This window comes from Bubalus kerabau, chromosome 4, assembly GCF_029407905.1.
Source record: "Bubalus kerabau isolate K-KA32 ecotype Philippines breed swamp buffalo chromosome 4, PCC_UOA_SB_1v2, whole genome shotgun sequence".
NCBI classification, from domain to species: domain Eukaryota; kingdom Metazoa; phylum Chordata; class Mammalia; order Artiodactyla; family Bovidae; genus Bubalus; species Bubalus kerabau.
The window spans coordinates 43,214,393-43,237,204 of record NC_073627.1 but is presented as its reverse complement, the minus strand read 5'-3'; the positions used below and the strand labels follow the sequence as shown (position 1 = coordinate 43,237,204).

At 42.0% G+C, this 22,812-nt stretch overlaps 1 protein-coding gene across 1 annotated transcript in view; it reads left to right on the top strand.

The window, feature by feature from the left end:
* Window positions 1-16,896: 16,896 nt before the first annotated feature.
* EFCAB5 (EF-hand calcium binding domain 5) overlaps window positions 16,897-22,812 on the top strand; it is an 83,245-nt gene continuing 77,329 nt past the window's right edge. The window contains exons 1-3 of the mRNA XM_055579656.1: window positions 16,897-16,938; window positions 17,595-17,657; window positions 20,837-20,918. Coding sequence (XP_055435631.1) covers window positions 16,897-16,938; window positions 17,595-17,657; window positions 20,837-20,918 — 187 coding nt within the window. The remainder of the gene's footprint in view (window positions 16,939-17,594; window positions 17,658-20,836; window positions 20,919-22,812) is intronic.

Sequence of the window (22,812 nt, the reverse complement as noted above, 5' to 3'; positions counted from 1 at the left end):
GGTCAAAATTAGGATTGTAAGGTACCCAGATTCACATAAGGTTTGTAATAGAAAGCTAATTTATTGACAGGAGAAATATCTTTTCCTGGTGTATGACTTTTTAAGGAAACTAAGATTTGGAAGTTGTTGGTGCATGTTCATTGAGTCATTACCATTAATTGAGAAAATAGTGTGCCATATACTAGTCACTGTTTTAAAAACAAACGTCTGTCTATCTCTCACAGCTTGTTAGCAGTGGAAAACTCATCCAATAATTACAGTAGGCTTTAATAGTACTGTTATTTCAGTCGCCTTTGCTAGGCCCCATAGGAAATACATATACATATGTGTGTGTGTGTGTGTGTGTGTATGTGTATATATATATATATAAAAGAAATCTAGAAATGTACAAAGTGCTTTAGAAAAACAGAGAAGGTCTGGGCAAATGCTCGCTTTATGATATTGGCTTTCAGTCTTTGCCTGCAGTCCCAGTACAGCCACATGGTGAACTGATCTGGATCCTTGTGCCACTGGAGTTCATTTAAGCCTTGACTTGTATTCCGGTTCTTCAGGGGTGAAATTATAAAAGAGCTTTTGCAATTTCTGTGATCAGCTGGTTCTTAAGCTTTGAGAACCTGATGAAAACTATTAACCATCTCCGCAGAAAGATGCACTTACATATTTCACACACCCTGAAATCCATTAAGGGGCTCTAGGTTAAGAATCCTGATCTAAAGTTTAAAACAGGGCTTCATATTTCACACACCCTGAAATCCATTAAGGGGCTCTAGGTTAAGAATCCTGATCTAAAGTTTAAAACAGGGCTTCCCTGGTGGTCCAGTGGTTCAGACTCTGCCTTGAAATGCAGGGGGTGTGGGTTGGATCCCTGGTCAGAGAACTAAGATAACATATTCTGTGGAGCAACTACTGAGCCCATGTACCACAACTAGAGAGTCCATGCACCACAACGAAAAATCCTGCATGATGCAATGAAGATCCTGCATGCTGCAAGTAAGACCCAATGCAGCCAAATGAATAAATCTTAAAAAAATGAAATTTAAAGGAGTGGCTCTCAACCTTTTATCATGACATCTATAGAAATCATGATATTTGTTCAGCACACTGGGAAAAAATAGAGGGGATTTGGAAGCAATAGGGGCTTGGTGAAAAAGTTATTTTCTGTATATAGTTATAATGTGAAAAATAACAAACATATTAAGGATGATATTAAATATTGAGTTTGCATAAGCTTCCAAATAAAGCTTTTCAAAAATTTAATGAAAAATCCAAGATTGCGTCTATAAACATAACATTCTCTATGTAGGGTTTTATGATTGAAATGATTGCATCTAATTCCTGAACAAGACAGTTTGACAGTGATCACTTAGTAGTCATTTTGATGAGAATTTATATTCATCTTATATATATTGATGAGAACAAGTAGGTGATAAATTTAAAATAATTTCACAACAATTCAAAATTTACAAGCATAAATTATATATGACTAATAGCTCTTACTTTTTTATCACCAGAAAACATAATGTGGTAATATTTTATGATAACATGACTGGATTTAGAATCCACTCAAACTTTTTCATATTAAGTATAATTTACAAAATAATGATGAAACTTCAATTCACAGAGTATGACTGTATTATGAGAGCAATAATTCTGCAGCTAACTTGGATGTAACGAAAGGACACATCAGCCATAAACAAAGAGAAGAATTCAATATATATGAAGAGAGAGATGGAAAGCTGAATCCATGAGGAGTATTTGACAGACCTCCCTGCCTTTCTTGGCCACACATTAGGCTCTGAGTCCTGCTCCTTGAGTGCCTGGAACAAGCACTCCTCCAGCAGCTTCAGGGCTCAATGTTTGTGATGAGCAGCAGTATATACCAACTGGCCTATGAAAGTGATGTCCTGGAGATAAAACATTCCTTGGCTTTGTTCCTTTATTCGAGGATACTTGCTTTAATAAAGCAAGTCCCCCATGTGCTTGCCTTCTATGGGACCATGGGGCACACTAGGATGGATCATCAGACTCTGATTCTTTGGGTTACTCTTTGAGAATCCTTATGTCAAACTGCTTCTGCCCAGGGGTGAATTATGTAGAGGCACCAACCACCCTAGTCCTTTCAGGCTGCTCCTGGGGCTGCATGGATAACCATCTTGCAGTACATCTGTAACTCATTGATCACACACCAAATCAAGTCATATACAGACATATAAAAGTATGTCATATAACAGACTATAGTTTATACAGCTAAGCTTGTTAAAATGTGAGGGGAAAATCGTCCTTAATAATCCAACCTCTTACATTTGAAATGACAAGTTAGAAAGTAATAAAACAAGTAGAAATCGGGACTTTCCTGGTGGTTCAGCGGATTAAGAATCCACCTTGCCGAACAGGGAACTTGGGTTCAGTCTCCGGTCAGGGAACTAATATTGCCAGGCTGCAGAGCAACAGAGATTCTGCATACTGCAACTAAGTCTGCAGGCCACAATGAAAAATACCATGTGCTGCAATTAAGACCTTCAATTAAGCCAAATAAATAAATATCCAAAACAAAAAAGCCAGATAGAAACATATACACATAGAGTTTATAGTAGCTAAGAGTGAATAGAGTATGATTGAGTCATATATTGCCTCTGTGCTGCATTTAGTTGCTCAATTATGTCCAACTCTTTGAGACCCCATGGACTGTAGCCCACCAGGCTTCTCCATCCATGGGGATTCTCCAGGCAAGAATACTGGAGTGGATTACCATGCCCTCCTCCAGGGAATCTTCCTGACCCTGGGATCGAACCCCGGTCTCCCATATTGCAGGCAGATTCTTTACCATCTGAGCCATCAAGGAAGCCCATATTGCCTCTACCTGGTTGTAATTTTTCTTAAATTTTAATAATCTTATACTAATTTTATTTGATAGTGTCCAGATAGGAGATCGGAGAAGGCAATGGCAACCCACTCCAGTACTCTTGCCTGGAAAGTCCCATGGACAGAGGAGCCTGGTAGGCTGCAGTTCATGGGGTCACTAAGAGTCGGATACGACTAAGCGACTTCACTTTCTTTTTTCACTTTCATGCATTGGAGAAGGAATTGGAAACCCACTCCAGTGTTCTTGCCTGGAGAATCCCAGGGATGGGGGAGCCTGATGGGCTACCGTCTATGGGGTCGCACAGAGTCGGACATGACTGAAGCGACTTAGCAGCAGCAGCAGCAGATAGGAGATAGAAACCACACCAGTTAATTGAACAGGTGATTTAACAAGAATTGTTAACTAGGTATGAAGTTAAGGGGGTGACTGAAAAACTAAAAAGAGAAATGTAAGGTATGACAGAGGTAGTGACTGTTACTACCTTTAGGGCTGAAAAACAACCTAAACAAAGGCATTAAATGGGAAAAAAAATCACAAACTTGGAGGAGTGACCCCTCAGATCTCTGAGGAGGCACTGCCTGACTGGTGTTGGTGTCTCTGAGCTTAGATGGGGGTGCTTGAGGGGACCAAAAGTCTGGGCCCCAGACCTCTACAGCAGAACCCTGGCTGGTGTCAATGAAAATTACAAAACTGTAGAAAAATGGCAAACTGGTTTCAACTGTTGCTACAGAATGAATCTCCTACTACCAGAATAAAGCATTGCTGGAGTGAAGCATACTGGAACCAACACACTACAGGAAGCAGTCATGAGATAGACAGCAAGGAACAAGCCTCTTGTCCTTCCTCAGCCTTGGGGTCTCCCTCCAATGCCCCCAATTAGCAGAGCTTAACAGAGCCAGCTGGCAAGGCAAAGAAATGTGGTTTTCACACTCCAGCTCCAGCATGAAAGAAAATTACAAAAGGAGCTGAGGAAAAAATAACAGGCAATTGGTTGATGTGGAAATTGATACCAGAAGTGGAATCCATCTTCCATCTTCTGGTTTTGCATATATCTCATGAAGACAGTTAAAGACCTTGCTCCTTTTGCTCCGCAGATCCGATCAGCATAATGTTATCAATGCACTGGATCAACTTAATGCTGATTGGAAGGGCAAGATGCTCAACATCTCTGTGGACTGTATTATGGCAGAGAGCAGGAAAATTGACATAGCCCTGGGGCAAGACTGTGAAGTTATATTGTTGGCCTTGCCAAGTAAAAGCAAATTGCTTCTGGCGTTTCTTGCCAATTTGTATGGAGAAAAAAGCATTTGCTGGATCACTAGCAGCATACCAAGTGACAGGAGTTGTGTGTTGATTTGTCCAGTAAAGTTACTTATATGTGGAAGAGCAGCTGCAATTGGAGGCATCACCAGACTAAATTTATAATCACCCATAGTCATCCTCTAAGATCCAGCTGCCTTCGTCACAGGCCAAACAGGTAAGTTACATTGATGTAAGATAAGGACTTCCCTGGTGGTTCAGTGGCTAAGACTCCACACTTCCAGTGCATGGAGTCTGGGTTCTGATCCCTGGTCAGGGAACTAAAGCCCACGTGCTGCAACTAAGAATTCTCGTGCAGCAGCTGAAGAACCTGTAGGGAAGATAGCATAACTAAGACCCAGTACAGCCAAGTACATAAATAACTTTTTTTTAAATTGGCATGAGATAGATTTCATCATTCCTGCTTCTTTAAGTCTTTATTGGTGTCACTAATCTCTGTAGTTCCCCTTCTGCCATCCCCAAAAAACAATGATTTTTGTTTACTCTCTGGTGTGTGTGTATGAGGGGGAAGGGGGTTCCCAAGGGCTTCAACTTGGCTCTTCATACTGTAATGGTCCTTATTCCAAGATCAAAGGGCCAAAACAGAAATTCTGCTAGTTGCCAGATATCCTAATTGTATATTCAAGAGCTAATGAAATATCACAGAATGATCTATAGACCCACTGTGCCCACTGTGATTCAAACTTGAGTTAAAACTCCATGCCTGGTATAAGTCCCACTTAAACTGGTGGAATGCATTTGGGTCCCCAGAAATTAGCACCAATTAATGCCAGTGTTTAGAAATCCTTGCAAAACCTGAATATTGTTTTTTCCCCCATTACAGAGTCATTTTAGGAAGTGGCCACAGTTATCTGTGGAAAAGACACGGGGGAAGATTTTCAGTATACACTATGGCAGTGCTGCAGATCCTTCCTTAAGAGGATCCAGCCTTCCCTTTTAATTAAGGGGCTCAAGTCTGGAAACTGGGAGAGAGAGGTCAGAACTCTCTGCTCTGGTGACTAAAGTCGTATTTTCAGATCAGATCAGATCAGTCGCTCAGTCATGTCCGACTCTTTTTGACCCCATGAATTGCAGCACGCCAGGCCTCCCTGTCTATCACCATCTCCCAGAGTTCACTGAGACTCACGTCCATCGAGTCAATGATGCCATCCAGCCATCTCATCCTCTGTCGTCCCCTTCTCCTCTTGCCCCCAATCCCTCCCAGCATCAGAGTCTTTTCCAATGAGTCAACTCTTCGCATGAGGTGGCCAAAGTACTGGAGTTTCAGCTTTAGCATCATTCTTTCCAAAGAAATCCCAGGGCTGATCTCCTTCAGAATGGACTGGTTGGATCTCCTTGCAGTCCAAGGGACTCGCAAGAGTCTTCTCCAACACCACAGTTCAAAAGCATCCATTCTTCAGTGCTCAGCCTTCTTCACAGTCCAACTCTCACATCCATACATGACCACTGGAAAAGTCATAGCCTTGACTAGACGAACCTTTGTTGGCAAAGTAATGTCTCTGCTTTTGAATATGCTATCTAGGTTGGTCATAACTTTCCTTCCAAGGAGTAAGCGTCTTTTAATTTCATGGCTGCAGTCACCATCTGCAGTGATTTTGGAGCCCAGAAAAATAAAGTCTGACACTGTTTCCACTGTTTCCCCATCTATTTCCCATGAAGTGATAGGACCGGATGCCATAATCTTCGTTTTCTGAATGTTGAGCTTTAAGCCAACTTTTTCACTATCCACTTTCACTTTCATCAAGAGGCTTTTGAGTTCCTTTTCACTTTCTGCCATAAGGGTGGTGCCATCTGCATATCGGAGGTTATTGATATTTCTCCCGGCAATCTTGATTCCAGCTTGTGTTTCTTCCAGTCCAGCATTTCTCATGATGTACTCTGCATATAAGTTAAATAAACAGGGTGACAATATACAGCCTTGACGAACTCCTTTTCCTATTTGGAACCAGTCTGTTGTTCCATGTCCAGTTCTAACTGTTGCTTCCTGACCTGCATACAAATTTCTCAAGAGGCAGATCAGGTGGTCTGGTATTCCCATCTCTTTCAGAATATATAGATTTTAAGATATATGTAGAGACTTACATTGTAGTCCAGTGGTAAGACTCCTCTCTCCCAGTGCAGGGGGCCAGGGTTCAATCCCTGGACAGGAAACTAGAAAGAACCCCATATGCTGCATTGAAGAGTTGGCATGATGCAAATAAAGATCCCGCATAGTAGTAGTAGTGTTAGTCGCTCAGTCATGTCTGACTTCGATCCCATGGACTGTAGCCTGCCAGGCTCCTCTGTCCATGGGATTTTCCAGGCAAGAAAACTGAAGTGGATTGCCATTCCCTTCTCCAGGGGATCATCCTGACCCAGGATCATCCCGACCTACTGTCCATTTCTGGGTCTCCTGTACTGCAGGCAGATTATTTATCAAAATATCTCACATGCTGCAACTTTAAAAAATAATAATAAAGAATCCCACATGCTTCAATGAAGATTGATGATCTCATGTGCGGCAACTAAGACCTGGCACAGACAAATAAATACCTAAATATTAAATAAATATTATGTGTGAATTATCAGTACTTTGTTAGAAAGTGAAAGAAACTGTTAGTTGCTCAGTCGTGTCTGACTCTGTGACCCCATGGAACTGCACCTCACCGGGCTCTTCTGTCCACGGAATTTCCCAGGCCAGCATACTGGAGTGGGCAGCCATTCCCTTCTCCAGGGGATCTTCCTGACCCAGGGATCAAACCCGGGTCTCCTGTGTTGCAGGCAGAATCTTTACCATTTGAGCTGACTGGTCATCTATTCTAATCCTAGGACCACCCATAATCATTTAGCTGAATGCCAAAAGAAATCTGATAACCACTGTATCTCTACTTCTCATTATGTGTCCACTTTGTCTTTGGTGGATAAACACTGACGTTTGGCCTCCGCTACTCAAACGGGTCATCCCATCATGCTTTGCCTACAGAAGAAAGCCAACATAGAACTTTTCAATGATACAAATATTCCCAGGCACTAATGTATTTTGCAATGCTTTAGTAAAGGAACCCTCCCCAAGTCCTCTCAGAGGATATACTTGTGGGGAGTAGATATGCAAGTCAATATGTGACATATCCGGAGAAGGCAATGGCACCCCACTCCAGTACTCTTGCCTGGAAAATCCCATGGATGGAGGAACCTGGTGGACTGCAGTCCATGGGGTCGCTGGGAGTCGGACACGACTGAGTGACTTCACTTTCACTTTTCACTTCCATGCATTGGAGAAGGAAATGGCAACCCACTCCAGTGTTCTTGCCTGGAGAATCCCAGGGACAGGGGAGCCTGGTGGCCTGCTGTCTTTGGGGTCGCACAGAGTCAGACACGACTAAAGCAACTTAGCAGCAGCAGCAGCAGCAGCAGCATGTGACATATCTGGAGAAGGCAGTGGCAACCCACTCCAGTGTTCTTGCCTGGAGAATCTCAGGGATGGGGGAGCCTGGTGGGCTGCCGTCTATGAGGTCGCAGAGTCAGACACGACTGAAGCGACTTAGCAGCAGCAGCATGTGACATATCTACCCCATATCCCTAAGCCTTTTGATTCCTCTTACTGTGGATTCCTTATCCAGGGAAGTTCCTGTGCCTTAGCTTAATTAAACATAGGCCACTATGGAGTCCAAGTTTCAGTGAACTTAACAAATAAATACTGAATAAATAAATAAATACTGAATTAATAAAAACACTGAATGTCACTGTAGGTGCTAATACATTAAATTCTTAATTTCTGATACAGGTACCCATATCAATAAATTCCAGTCAACCTGTATTATATTTCGTGCTCCTTCCTTTAACTCCCTTATAATATACTCGCATAAACTCCCTGGGCTTCTAGCATAAATAATAATGAAACTGTTTTACCATTAAAGCTGTTTCTCGAAATTATGGTTGCCAGGGGGAAGGGATAGTTAGGGAGTTTGGGATGGTCGTGTACACACTACTGTCTTTAAAACAGATAACCAATTGAATAGTATATGGAATTCTACTTAATGTTATGTGCCAGCCAGGATGGGAGGGGAATTTGGGGGAAGATGGATACATGTTTATCTATGGCTGAGTCTCTTCCCTGATCCCCTAAAGGAGATCAGTCCTGGGTGTACATTGGAGGGACTGATGTTGAAGCTGAAACTCCAGTACTTTGGCCACCTCATGCGAAGAGTTGACTCATTGGAAAAGACCATGATGCTGGGAAAGATTGAGGGCAGGAGGAGAAGGGGACGACAGAGGGTGAGATGGTTGGATGGCATCACCGACACAATGGACATGGGTTTGGGTAGACTCCGGGAGTTGGTGATGAACAGGGAGGCCTGGCGTGCTGCGGTTCATGGGATCACAAAGAGTTGGACACGACTGAGCAACTGAACTGAACTAAACTGAACTTCCCTGTTCACCTGAAACTATCACAACATTGTTAATTGGCTATACCCAATACAAAATTAAAAGCTTAAAGTTTGAAAAAAAAAGATTAAAAAATAAACTCCATAGGGTTCTGTAAGAATTAAATGTGATAAAATGTGAAAAAATATTGTAGAAAATTAAATCATATTTAGTGTCTTCTCAAAAGCAAAAAAATTAATTTCTGCTAGGGAGGCTAAAAAAAGCTGTTTCCACCCGGTCAGACTTTGTATTTGCCCTGCTGGAGCAATTTTTAAAATCATATTTTAGCTTTTTTCTCAACAGGGTTGCCACCAGAACACGGGTGTCATGAAAACCACTGCTAAATCTAAGCCACAATGGGAAAGGAGAAGACTCATAGCAATATCATTGTGTTGTTTGGACGTGTGGATGTGGCAAGTCTACCACTACTGGCCATCTGATCTACAAATGTAGTGGGATTGAACAAAGAACCACTGAAAACCACAAAGAACCTCCTTTGAGAAGGAGGCAGCTAAAATGGGAAAGGGCTCCTTCAAGTATGCCTGGCTTTTGGACAAACTGAAAGATGAGCATGAGTGTGGTGTCACCATTGGTATCTCCCTGTAAAGAAATCCAAGACCAGCAAGTACTGTATGACCATAATTGATGTCCCAGGACACAGAGACTTTACCAAAAACACGATTACAGGCATATATCAGGCTGGCTATGCTGTTCTGATTGTTGTCACTGGTGTTGGTGAATTTGAAACAGGTGTCTCCAAGAAGGGGTGATCAAAGAGTAAGCTAACTAGCAACTAACGGTTAGCATTAACAGAATGGATTCCACTGAGCCACTCTACAGCCAGAAAACCTATGAAGGGCTTAAGGAAGTCAACACCTACATTAAGAAAGTTGAATCCAACCCTGACATAGTAGCATTGGTGCCAATTTCTAGATGGAATGGTGGCAACATGCTGCAGCCAAGCTCTAACCTGCCTTGTTTCAAGGGATGGAAAATCACCATTAAAGATGGCAATGCCAGTGGAACCCATGCTGCTTGAAGCTCTGAATTACATCCTGGCCACCAGTTATCCAACTGACAAGCCCTTGCATCCATCCCTCCAGGAAGTTCATTTCAGTTCAGTTGCTCAGTTGTGTCCGATTCTTTGCGACCCCATGGACTACAGCACACCAAGCTTCCCCATCTATCACCAACTCCCAGAGTTTACTCAAATTCATGTCCACTGAGTCAGTGATGCTATCCAACCATCTCATCCTCTATTGTCCCCTTCTCCTCCCGCCTTCAATCTTTCCCAGAATCAGGGTCTTTTCAAATGAGTTAGCTTTTTGCATCAGGTGGCCAAAGTAGTGGAGTTTCAGCTTCAGCATCAGTCCTTCCAATGAATACCCAGGACTGATCTCCTTTAGGATGGACTGGTTGGATCTCCTTGCAGTCCAAGGGACTCTCAAGAGTCTTCACCAACACCACAGTTCAAAAGCATCAATTCTTTGGCATTCAGCTTTCTTTATGGTCCAACTCTCACATCCATACATGACTACTGGAAAAACTATAGCTTTGACTATAGGCACTGTTGTTGGCAAATTAATGTCTCTGCTTTTTAGTATGCTGTGTAGGTTGGTCATAGCTTTTCTTCCAAGGAGCAGGCATCTTTTAATTTCATGGCTGCAGTCACCATCTGCAGTGATTTTGGAGCCCAAAAAGATAAAGTCTCTCTCTGTTTCCACTGTTTCCCCATCTATTTGCCATGGGACCAGATGCCATGATCTTAGTATTCTGAATGTTGACTTTTAAGCCAACTTTTTCACTCTCCCCTTTCACTTTCATCAAGAGGCTCTTTGGTTCTTTTTCACTTTCTGGCATAGGGTGGTATCATCTGCATATCTGAGGTTATTGATATTTCTCCCAGAAATCTTGATTCCAGCTCTGGGTTTCTCATGATGTATTCTGCATATAAGTTAAATAAGCAGGGTGACAATATTCAGCCTTCACGTACTCCTTTTTCCTCTTTGGAACCAGTCTATTGTTCCATGTCCAGTTCTAACTGTTGCTTCCTGACCTGCATACAAATTTCTCAAGAGGCAGGTCAGGTGATCTGGTATTCCCATCTCTTGAAGAATTTTCCACAGTTTATTGTGATCCACACAGTCAAAGGCTTTGGCATAGTCAATAAAGCAGAAATAGATGTTTTTCTGGAACTCTCTTGCTTTTTCAATGATCTAGCGGATGTTGGCAATTTGATCTCTGGTTCCTCTGCCTTTTCTAAATCCAGCTTGAACATCTGGAAGTTCATGGTTCATGTACTGTTGAAGCCTGGCTTGGAGAAATTTGAGCCTCCAGGAAGGATGTCTACAAAATTGGTGATGTTGGTACTGCCTCTGTGGGTCAAGTGGAGACTGGTGTTCTCAAGCCTGGTATGGTGGTCACCTTTGCTCCAGCATTACAACTGAAGTTAAATCTGTTGAAATGCACCATGAGGTTTTGAGTAAAGCCCTCCTTGGGGTCAATATGAGTTTCCCTATCAAGAACTTGCCTCCCTGGAGAAGGAGATGGCAACCCACTCCAGTACTCTTGCCTTGAAAATCCCACGGACAGAGGAGCTTGGTGCAGGCTACTATCCGTGGGGTCGCAAAGAGTCGGGCACGACTGAGCGACTTCACTTTCACAATTCTCTGTATGTCATTTTTTAGTAGCAAAACCAGATCTGAACTGACATGAAATTTAAAGTCTTTATCCCACTTATTAGTAGTATGAACATTCATATTTTCCTGCAGATATATTAATATATTTGACTACAGAATGCTGACCCAGGGCTATACTTAGATAATATCACTTTCTAAATTCTAAAAAACTAGAAACACGTTTGGCTCCAAAGATGTCAGATAAAGGATTGGGTTTTTGTTCATTTGCAGTGAAGTACTGCTGCTGCTGCTAAGTCACTGCAGTCGTGTCCAACTCTGTGTGACCCCATAGACGGCAGTCCACCAGGCTCCCCTGTCCCTGGGATTCTCCAGGCAAAAACACTGGAGTGGGTTGCCATTTCCTTCTCCAATGCATGAAAGTGAAAAGTGAAAGTGAAGTCGCTCAAGTCGTGCCCGACCCTCAGCGACCCCATGGACTGCAGCCTACCAGGCTCCTCCATCCACGGGATTTTCCAGGCAGGTGTACTGGAGTGGGGTGCCATTGCCTTCTCCAAGTGAAGTACTAGGCAGCCATAAAAAAGAATGAATGAGATTTGTATACATGTGCTGCTACAGGATATTCTCTAAGACACATTGTTAAGTAAAAAGAAAAATCCAGAACAATGTATTGCATGCTATCATTGTGTTAAAAGGCAGGGGGTGGAGGTAAGGACAGAGAGGATAGATAGAATATTTCTGGAAGGACAGAAATTGATTACAATTGTTGTCTCTTGGGAGGGCAACTGGGGGGCTAATGTCAAGAGCATCGTTCCCCTCAATGTATTTAGTGGTTTGTTTTTTTTTTAATTTCACTTATTTATTTCATTTTTGCCTGTTCTGGGTCTTCATTGCTATGCTATGGTTTTCTCTAGTTGTGGCGATCGGGTGCTAGACCCTAATTGAGGTGCATGGGCTTCTGATTGCTGTGGCTATTCCTGCTGTGAAGCTGGGGCTCCAGGGCGCACAGGCATCAGTAGTTGGGGCACATGGGGGCTCAGTTGCCCTGTGGCATGTGGGATGTTCCTAACCAGGGATCAAACCCTGGTCCACTGCATTGATGGGCAGATTTTTAACCACTGGACCACCAGGAGAGTCCCTGCCATTTAGTATTGATTAGGCAGGTTGATCAGACTCTCTCTGGCCTCTGAGGCAGGAGAAGAAATAACTGGAAGACAGGAGTATGAAGACAACACCAGGTCCAGGGCCCAGAGGGGAGTGAAGGCGTGTTCATGGTGGCACACAGAGAAGCTGTCCAGAGAGCATGGTCCCTGGAGGCACCCTGAATCCTCGCCTCCCTGCTTTGCTGGGTCCCCCTGAGATCCCAGTCTCCTCCTCTGCTTGGCGAACATGAAAGATGTCTCTAGTCCTTGTACCACAAGGCTCTGTTAACACCAGGAAGTGCTTGTGTGTGCACATGTGTGCATGTGCACACTTACATGTGCGTGCAAAGGGAAGGCTTAACATTTTCTAGGCGCTTGAGTCAAATGACTTCTGCAGTCCTTTACAAAATGAGCTCAGCAGGGGAGTGTGCTGTCAGGGGCATTTTGCAGAATCTCCCATCAGCTGCACTAGGAGGCAGTCTATTATCACAGAAGGCTCTCAGAGTGGTTTACAGTGCGGGCCCAGAGCTGCCTGCCTGGGGCGCACAGCCAGGAATCCGGAAGCCTGGACAGCCTACAGTCCGCCTGAAGCAAGGAAGACCCCTTCAGCCCTGAGTGCAATTGTGCTGTCTTTTCCATCCAAGGCCATGGCTGTCTCTGTTAAATTCTAGACATGCTAAGGAATGATCACAATTATGTAGCAACTAACATTTACGGAATATTTACTATGCACAGCGCTAGGCACTTTATCACTGCCTTGATTCTGTATACCAAGTCTCCAAGGTGGGAATTATCAAATGAGGTGAGAAGGGTCAAGAGACTAGGCTAAAGGTCACATGACAGGCATTTGAGCAGAAGCACGTTGCGGGCTCCGTTCACAGAGTGGCCTGGGGCCTCCATGGCTCTGTGTAAGAGCAGGGCATGTCCTGTTTCTGTTGCCATCAGTGTAGGCCCTGGTTAGTAAGGGGTTGATGAATAAATATTTCTTCCTCCTCCTCAAAAAAAAAAAGAACTTGCCTGTCAAAGATGTTTGTTGTGGTCATGTGACTGGTGACAGCAAAAAGGACCCATGGATGGAAGCAGCTGGCTTCACAGCTCAAGTGATTATCTCAGACCAGCCAGGCCAAATCAATGCTGGATATGCCCCTGTGCTGGACTGTCAGTCACATTCTTGCAGGTTTACTGAGCTGAAAGAGGTAATTGATCATCATTCGGAGAAAAATCTGGCAAGTGGCCCCAAATTCTGGAAATCTGGTGATGCTGCTGTCACTGATATAGTTCCTTGCAAAACCCATGTGTATTGAGAGCTTCTCTGACTATCCTCTTCTGGGTCATGTTGCTGTTCGTGACATGAGACAGTTGCTGTGGCTGTCACCAGAGTAGCAGACAAGAAGGCAGCTGGAGCTGGCAAGGTTACCAAGTCTGCCCAGAAAGTTCAGAATATTACCCCCAATACCTGCCACCCTCATCTTAATCCATGGTGGAAGAATAGTCTCAGAACTCTTTATCTCAGTTGGCCATTTAATAGTAAAAGACTGGTTAATGATAACAATGCAAAGTATAGCCATCTCTGCTCTGTTTTGGTTTTCAGTTGGGTAAAATATCTTTTCCCATCCCTTCACTTTGAGCCCATGTCTGTCCTTAAAGCTGGGTTTTCCAGGTGCTTCAGTGGTAAGGAATCTGCCTGGTGATGCAGGAGATGCAGGAAAGGCGAGTTCGATCCCTGGGTTGGGAATATCCCCTGGAGAAGGAAATGGCCATCCCCTGAAGTATTCTTGCCTAGGAAAATCCCATGAACAGAGGAGACTGGTGGGCTGCAGTCCATGAGGTTGCAAAGAGTCAGACATGACCGAGCACGCACACACATCCTTAAAGGTGATAGGAGTCTCTTGTAGGCAGCATATGTGTGGGTCTTGGATTTTTTTCATCTATCCAGCCACTCTATGCATTTTGATGAAGAATTTAATCCATTTTATTGATAGATGAGGACTTACTCATCTTATTAATTGACATCTAGTTAAATGTCATCTTGGGACTCCCTGGTGAGTGGCTGAGACTCTGCACTCCTAAAGCAGGCGGCCCCAGTTTGATCCCTAGTCAGGGAACTAGATCCCACATGCCGAAACTAAGAGTTCGCATGTAGCAACAAAGATGGAAGGTCCCAGGTGCCACAACTAAGACCTAGGGCAGCTTAAATATATATAATATTTATATAATAAATATATATATATATATATATATTCTCTCTTCCCCCAGTGTTTCACTGGCAATCTTTGCTGGCAGGGTCAACTTTTTTAAAACATCAATTTCATCACATTTTGTCCTATGCTTAAAAAGCACAAAATAAAATCCAAATTCCTTGATTTATCGTGAATAACTCTTTACAGTTGAAAAATTACGTTTTTGGCCTCATCTTCTGCCACTTTCTAGAGTATAACTATGCTCTGCTGTGAAAGCTTCAAATACTTATCGAACTTTCATTCCCTAGCATGTAATGTTCCTTCTGCCTCAGATACTCTTTCCCCGCTCCTTTACACAACAAAATGTTTTATTAGTCACTTAAAATCCAGCTTGGAAATCTATTTTTCTGTGAAAGCTTCTCTGGGTAAATTAATTGCCTCTGTGTTCCTTAACATTTTGTATATGCCTCTGCTTTTGTCCTTACAGATGGTATTGCATTGGTTTATCCCATTTTCTCTCACTAAACTAGGAATCCTTCAAAAGTAGGTCTTACCCATCTTTTTAAAAAAATATTTATGTATTTATTTGACTAGGCCTGGTCTTAGTTGTGACATGTGGAATCTTTAGTTGTGGCGTCTGGAATCTAGTTCCCTGATCAGGGGTCGATCCAGGTCCCCTGCATTGGGAGGCCACTGGACTACCAGGGAAGTCCTTTATCCATCTTTTAAAGCCCAATGTCTGTCTGCATATAGAAGGTTCCCAGTAAAAGTTTACTGAGTTGAATTTATCTGGGTGCATCTAAACAAAACCAATTTGAAAAGAAATGGGAAGAAGTTTTCTAGCAGGAGATGGACACTGTAAACAAAGCAGCCTGTGAGAATGCACTATTGGGACCTAGCAAAGAAATCGATTTTATCTTATTTATTATTTATGAATTGCTTCAAAAAGACTTTATGGCAGCTATTTTTAAGTGTTTGACACTGTTGTCTCCAAAGGCAGTACAATGGGTTTATCTGAGCAGAACATATGTTGCTAAAAAGAAAGTGAATACTCTAGCACATTATACACGTGTGCTAAGTCACTTCAGTCATGCCTGACTCTTGGCGACCCTGTGGACTGTAGCCCTCCGGCTCCTCTTTCCATGGGATTCTCCAGGCAAGAATACTGGAGTGGGTTGCCATGCCCTCCTCTAGAGGATCTTCCCAACCCAGGGATCAAACCTGCATCTCTTATGTCTCTTGCATTGGCAGATGACTTCTTTACCACTAGCAACCCACTCCAATGTTCTTGCCTGGAGAATCCCAGGGACGGGGGAGCCTGGTGGGCTGCCGTCTGTGGGGTCATACAGAGTCTAAGATGACTGAAGCGACTTAGCAGCAGCAGCACCACCTGAGTAGCCCCTGAAAGTCAAAGTGAAGTCGCTCAGTTGTGTCCGACTATTTTCGACCCCATGGAGTATATAATCTAGCAGGCTCCTCTGTCCATGGGATTTTCTAGGCAATAGTACTGGAGTGGGTTGCCATTTCCTTCTCCAGGGGATCTTCCTGACCCAGGGATCGAACCCGGGTCTCCCTCATTGTAGACAGACGCTTTACTATCTGAGTAGCCCCTAGCACATTATAAATAAACCATTTCACATTAAAAAGTCCGTGGATTGTAACTTTCCTAGAGGCAGAAGCCATGTGTATAAAATTTACTTTTTATGTAGCACCTAGCTACACAAACTCTTAAATGATTTTTGGCACAACAGTGATTTTGATCATCTGTGACTGAATCTGTTGTCATTTGCAATGAAGAAGGGGAGGTGGCAATTATCCATTTTTATTGCTTCGTATGAATAAATAAACCAGATAAATCATATTCCTCTCAGAACTCCCCCCTCCAAAAATACTTTTTAGCAAGGTTATTATTCTAATGTCTGTCTTTTTCACACAAATTAGATAGCCAAAAGAGTTTCACTTCATTTCACTTTGTAATTTCAAAAATTAATGAGGATGATGATAATGTTTTAAAAATTCAATTGCATTATTGTTGCTGTTTGTTTGTTTGTTTTTAACGCTAGTGGTGATGACTACTGTGGTAGTCTCCTGTTTCCCTTGACGCTGGCCTAGTGCTAAGCGAGCTTTGGTCAGTAACAACAGTAATAACAGTAACACAGTGTGAGAAGTTTACCGGTTGAGAACTTACAACCGTTCAATAGAATGGTGGGATGAGGTGGGGGTGGGGGCAGATTTTGGTCTTTCAGAGCATTTTTGGTTGTTTGTTAATGTTTTCTTTCCCTCTTTTTGAAATCAATACTAGTCTGGTAATACTTTTTCTTACCATTTGGTGATACTTTTTTGTGGTCCAGATGAGTGAGTCAGCACCTCAAGAGGAACCTAAACCTGCTCAGGTATCTGGCCTGCATAGTTTCTAACCATTTAACCATGAGAGGATTGAGATTCAATTTGGGAAATTGAGATGCAATGTCGTATACTGTCATTGAATTATTTCTCTTTTTAATTGAAGTGTTCTCCACTAAGTTTTGACAAAAATAGGGTCAACTAATAGTTGAGTCACAGTGGCCTGCTTCCAGTTGCGTGGTATTCTTGGTATATAACAGATCTGTTACCATTTGAATTTTTTAATACAGCTACTCTATGTGATTTTATTTGGTATGATGTTTACTCATGTGAATTTTTTACATAAAAAAGCTTGCTATGCTAAGCTAAGTCGCTTCAGTCGTGGCCGACTCTGAGTGACCCCATAGACAGCAGCCCACGAGGCTTCCCTGTCCCTGGGATTCTCCAAGCAAGAACACTGGAGTGGGTTGCCATTTCCTTCTCCAATGCAGGAAAGTGAAAGTGAAGATGCTAAGTCATGTCCGACTCTTTGCAACCCCATGGACTGCAGCCTACCAGGCTCATCCGTCCATGGGATTTTCCAGGCAAGAGTACTGGAGTGGGTTGCCATTGCCTTCTCCGAAAGCTTGCTATGCTAGAGTATAAAACATTAGTTTTATTTCCAGCCCCTATCTAATACCATTTACTAAAACTATGTCCATTTCAGGAAAATGGAAAAGAAGACAAAGAAAGAAACCAGGAAGGAAGTGAAGCAGAAGAGCTTATTCAGGTAGAGTTTTCATGAATAATCAGATGTTAATGCTGGAGAGTAACTGGAGAAATTAATTTTCCTAGGTGAAAAAAAAAAAGATGTAGATACAGTGGAAGTGAGAAATAGATTTAAGGGACTAGATCTGATAGACAGAGTGCCTGATGAACTATGGATGGAGGTTCGTGACATTGTACAGGAGACAGGAATCAAGACCATCCCCATGGAAAAGAAATGCAAAAAAGCAAAATGGCTGTCTGGGGAGGCCTTACAAATAGCTGTGAAAAGAAGAGAAACAAAAAGCAAAGGAGAAAAGGAAAGATATAAGCATCTGAATGCAGTGTTCCAAAGAATAGCAAGAAGAGATAAGAAAGCCTTCCTCAGCGACCAATGCAAAGAAATAGAGGAAAACAACAGAATGGGAAAGACTAGAGATCTCTTATAGAAAATTAGAGATACCAAGGGAACATTTCATGCAAAGATGAGCTCCATAAAGGACAGAAATGGTATGGACCTAACAGAAGCAGAAGATATTAAGAAGAGGTGGCAAGAATACACAGAAGAACTGTACAAAAAAGATCTTCATGACCCAGATAATCATGATGGTGTGATCACTCACCTAGAGCCAGACATCCTGGAATGTGAAGTCAAGTGGGCCTTAGGAAGCATCACTACGAACAAAGCTAGTGGAGGTGATGGAATTCCAGTTGAGCTATTTCAAATCCTGAAGGATGATGCTCTGAAAGTGCTGCACTCAATATTTGCCAGCAAATATGGAAAACTCAGCAGTGGCCACAGGACTGGAAAAGGTCAGTTTTCATTCCAATCCCAAAGAAAGGCAATGCCAAAGAATGCTCAAACTACCACACAATTGCGCTCATCTCACACGCTAGTAAAGTAATGCTCAAAATTCTCCAAGCCAGGCTTCAACAATACGTGAACTGTGAACTTCCTGATGTTCAAACTGGTTTTAGAAAAGGCAGAGGAACCAGAGATCAAATTGCCAACATCCGCTGGATCATCGAAAAAGCAAGAGAGTTCCAGAAAAACATCGATTTCTGCTTTATTGACTATGCCAAAGCCTTTGACTCTGTGGATCACAACAAACTGTGGAACATTCTTCAAGAGATGGGAATACTAGACCACCTGACCTGCCTCTTGAGAAATCTGTATGCAGGTCAGGAAGCAACAGTTAGAACTGGACATGGAACAACAGATTGGTTCCAAATAGGAAAAGGTGTACATCAAGGCTGTATATTGTCACCCTGCTTATTTAACTTATAGACAGAGTACATCATGAGAAACCCAGGGTTGGAAGAAGCACAAGCTGGAATCAAGATTGCCGGGAGAAATATCAATAACCTCAGATATGCAGATGACACCACCCTTATGTCAGAAAGTGAAGAACTAAAGAGCCTCTTGATGAAAGTGAAAGAGGAGAGTGAAAAAGTTGGCTTAAAGATCAACATTCAGAACACTAAGATCATGGCATCCGGTCCCTTGACTTCATGGCAAATAGATGGGGAAACAGTGGAAACAGAGAGAGACTTTATCTTTTTGGGCTCCAAAATCACTGCAGATGGTGACTGCAGCCATGAAATTAAAAGATGCTTGCTCCTTGGAAGAAAAGCTATGACCAACCTACACAGTATACTAAAAAGCAGAGACATTACTTTGCCAACAAATGTCTGTCTAGTCAAGGCTATGGTTTTTCCAGTAGTCATGTATGGATGTGAGAGTTGGACTATAAAGAAAGCTGAGCGCTGAAGAATTGATGCTTTTGAACTGTGATGTTGGAGAAGACTCTTGAGAGTCTCTTAGACTGCAAGGAGATCCAACCAGTCCATCCTAAAAGAGATCAGTCGTGTGTGTTCATTGGAAGGATTGATGTTGAAGCTGAAACTCCAATACTTTGGCCACCTGATGCAAAGAGCTGACTCATTTGAAAAGACCCTGATGCAGGGAAAGATTGAAGGCAGGAGGAAAAGGGGATGACAGAGGATGAGATGGTTGGATGCCATCACCGACTCAATGAAGATGAGTTTGGGTAAACTCCGGGAGTTGGTGATGGACAGGAAGGCCTGGCGTGCTGCATCCGTGGGGTAGCAAAGAGCTGGACATGACTGAGTGACTGAACTGAGCTGATTATGACTTTATAGATAAAGTTCACCTTCTAAAATCAGCACTGTTATCCTGCATATGACAATCACCAGTTATTAGGGGAACTTCACTATCATTCTGAAAATGTAATTTCCAAGTTAATCATTTAAGTAACTTTGTGTTTAAATAAATAGAAGGCTTCTATGAGGAAAAATATTTTAGAGAAAAGGGGAGGCAAGTGAAAATAGTTATATGGATTCACCATGAAGTTGACTAATGTGAGTCTTAAAATATTCTATTACCACCCTTTTAAAAGTATATCAGGGAGTTCCCTGGTGGTCCAGTGGTTAAGAATCTGCATTGCAATGCAGGGGACTCGGGTTTGATCCCTGTTTGGAAATCTAAGATCCTATGTGCCTTGGAGCAACCAAGCCCAAGCGCCATAACTAGAGCACCCACGTGCTGCAACTACCGAGCCCATGTGCCACAACTGCAGAGTCCATGTGCCCATAAAGAAAGATTGCATATGACACAATAAAGATTCCACACGCTTTGACTAAGACCAGCATAAATAAATATTCTAAATTAACTTTTAAAAAAGTGTATCAGCATGAGTACAAAAAGCTATTTTACCACCATTTATTCATAAAGCTAAAGTTTACTTTCCTTAATGAAGATGAAAATGTTTTTCTCTCCACCACAAACTTAGAAAGTGATTCTAATAGAGAAAACAGCCGCATTTTCAAAGGTTCAGAGGTTCGATTTCACTCTGTTGTGGTCTCAAATTATGTTTTTAGAAACATAATTTCTAATTAATCCTTGTATAATTCAAGGATTAATGTACATCTGGAATAAGAGTCTTAGCCTGTTTCTTTGTTAGCCGTAGAAAGATATGATGACGTGGTGAACCAACGAATGAAGCAAATAGACTGTGATTACTGCTTTGCTTCTTAGACACAGCATTAAATCCTAGGAAAATCAAGGAGGAATGTTTGGTAATTTTTACAAGAAATTTATCTGCATTCTTTCATTGAGAGAGCTGATGCAACTTTGATGAAAAGCAATTTGTTTTTTAACTGGTGTTTCTTTCCTCCTTTCAGTCTTCACAGAGTATATCAGACAGTTCGGCGTTAGGGACCCGCAGCAATGTGATAGGAGCAGCAGCAAACAAAAAACCCCAAGGTAGAGAACTAGCTTTTCTCCTACACACCAGATGTAAAACTATTGTGAAGTCTTCATTGGGGATGGATTCTTCAAGATTTTGCCTTTCAAAAATATAATACCAGGAATGAATATACACACACATACTTTTGTTGTTGTTCAGTTGCTCAGCTGTGTCCGACTCTGCAACCCCATGGACTGCAGCACGCCAGGGTTCTCTGTCCTTTACCATCTACCAAAGCTGGCTCAAACTCATATCCATTGAGTCAGTGATGCTGTCCAACCATCTCATCCTCTGTTGTCCCCTTCTCCTCCTGCCTTCAATCTTTCCCAGCATCAGGGTCTTTTCTAATGAGTCAGCTCTTCGCATCAGGTGGCCAGAAGTACTGGAGCTTCAGTTTCAGAGTCAGTCCTTCTAATGGATATTCAGGGTTGATTTCCTTTAGGATTGACTGGTTTGATCTCCTTGCAGTCCGAGGGACCCTTAAGAGTCTTCTCCAATCCACGATTCAAAAGCATCAATTCAACATTTTGCCTTCTTTATGGTCCAACTCTCACATCCATACATGACTACTGGAAAAATCGTAGCTTTGACTATATGGACCTTTGTCGGCAAAGTAATGTCTTTGCTTTTTAATACGCTGTCTAGATTTGTCATAGCTTTTCTTCCAAGGAGCAAGTGTCTTTTACATACATACATATATATGTGTGTGTGTGTGTGTGTGTGTGTGTATATATATATATATATATTTTTTTTTTTTTTACTATGGCGTGCGATGTGTGGAATCTTAGTTCCCTGACCAAGGATAAAACCTAAGCCCCCTGCAGTGGAAACACCGAGTCTTAACCACTGGACCACCAGGGAAGTTCACCCAGGGATATTTTAAATGCAATTTGGGAAATAGTCAATGTGGGAGACCTGGGTTTGATCCCTGGGTTGGGAAGATACCTTGGCAAAGGGAACAGCTACCCACTCCAGTATTCTGTCCTGGAGACTGTATGTCCATGGGGTCACAAAGAGTCAGACACGACTGAGTGACTTTCACTTTGAAATATATTCCCTTCAGACCTACTATACAGCACATGGAACTTACAGCGCATGGAACCCAACTCAATGTTATGTGGCAGCCTGGATGGGAAGGCAGTTTGGGGGAGAATGGATACATGTATATGTTTGGCTGAGTCTCATTACTGCCCACCTGAAACTATCACAAGGTTGTTAATTGGCTATACCCCAATACAAAATAAAAAGTTTAAAGAAAAAAATATATTCCCTTTACTTTCTATTGATACTTTTGAAGCAACTTTATTAATCTTGTACTTAAAGAGAAAATTTACCTGAGAGTGGACTGACACATAGCAGACAACCCATAAATACAAAAATCTAGTGATTCGACCTGCCTGTTGTTTTTCTGTTTCTTCTTTTTACCTCTGTACTTGACAACACATTTGTTCTGTTTGACTTTTAGCCCAATCCTTAATCCAAATTCTACATGATTATGCAGGTTGAAAATTTATATGATCAAAAGGCAACAACTAAATAGGCAAGATAGTCATCCCTTTTACTACTGTTCTTCTAATTTTAGATACTTAGTGAAATCCTATACTACATAAATTTTTCACAATATTTAAAATTTAACAATTTATATTTTAGTTAATTGAAATTCTTTCAAATTTAGTTTCCAACTATCAAGTGTTTAATATGTGCTAGGCTGAACTATAATAATAATTATTAAAGCATTTTCTAAACTATAATTTGCTATATAGATGCTATCTATAACTTACAGATGCTTACTCTTCTCAAAGTATTTTTCTGTTTTAAACCAATTAATAATTATTTACTATTTCTTATTAGTTTATATTATAATACATACACATGAAGAATCAAACTATTCAGCATTTATTTTGCCTTTAT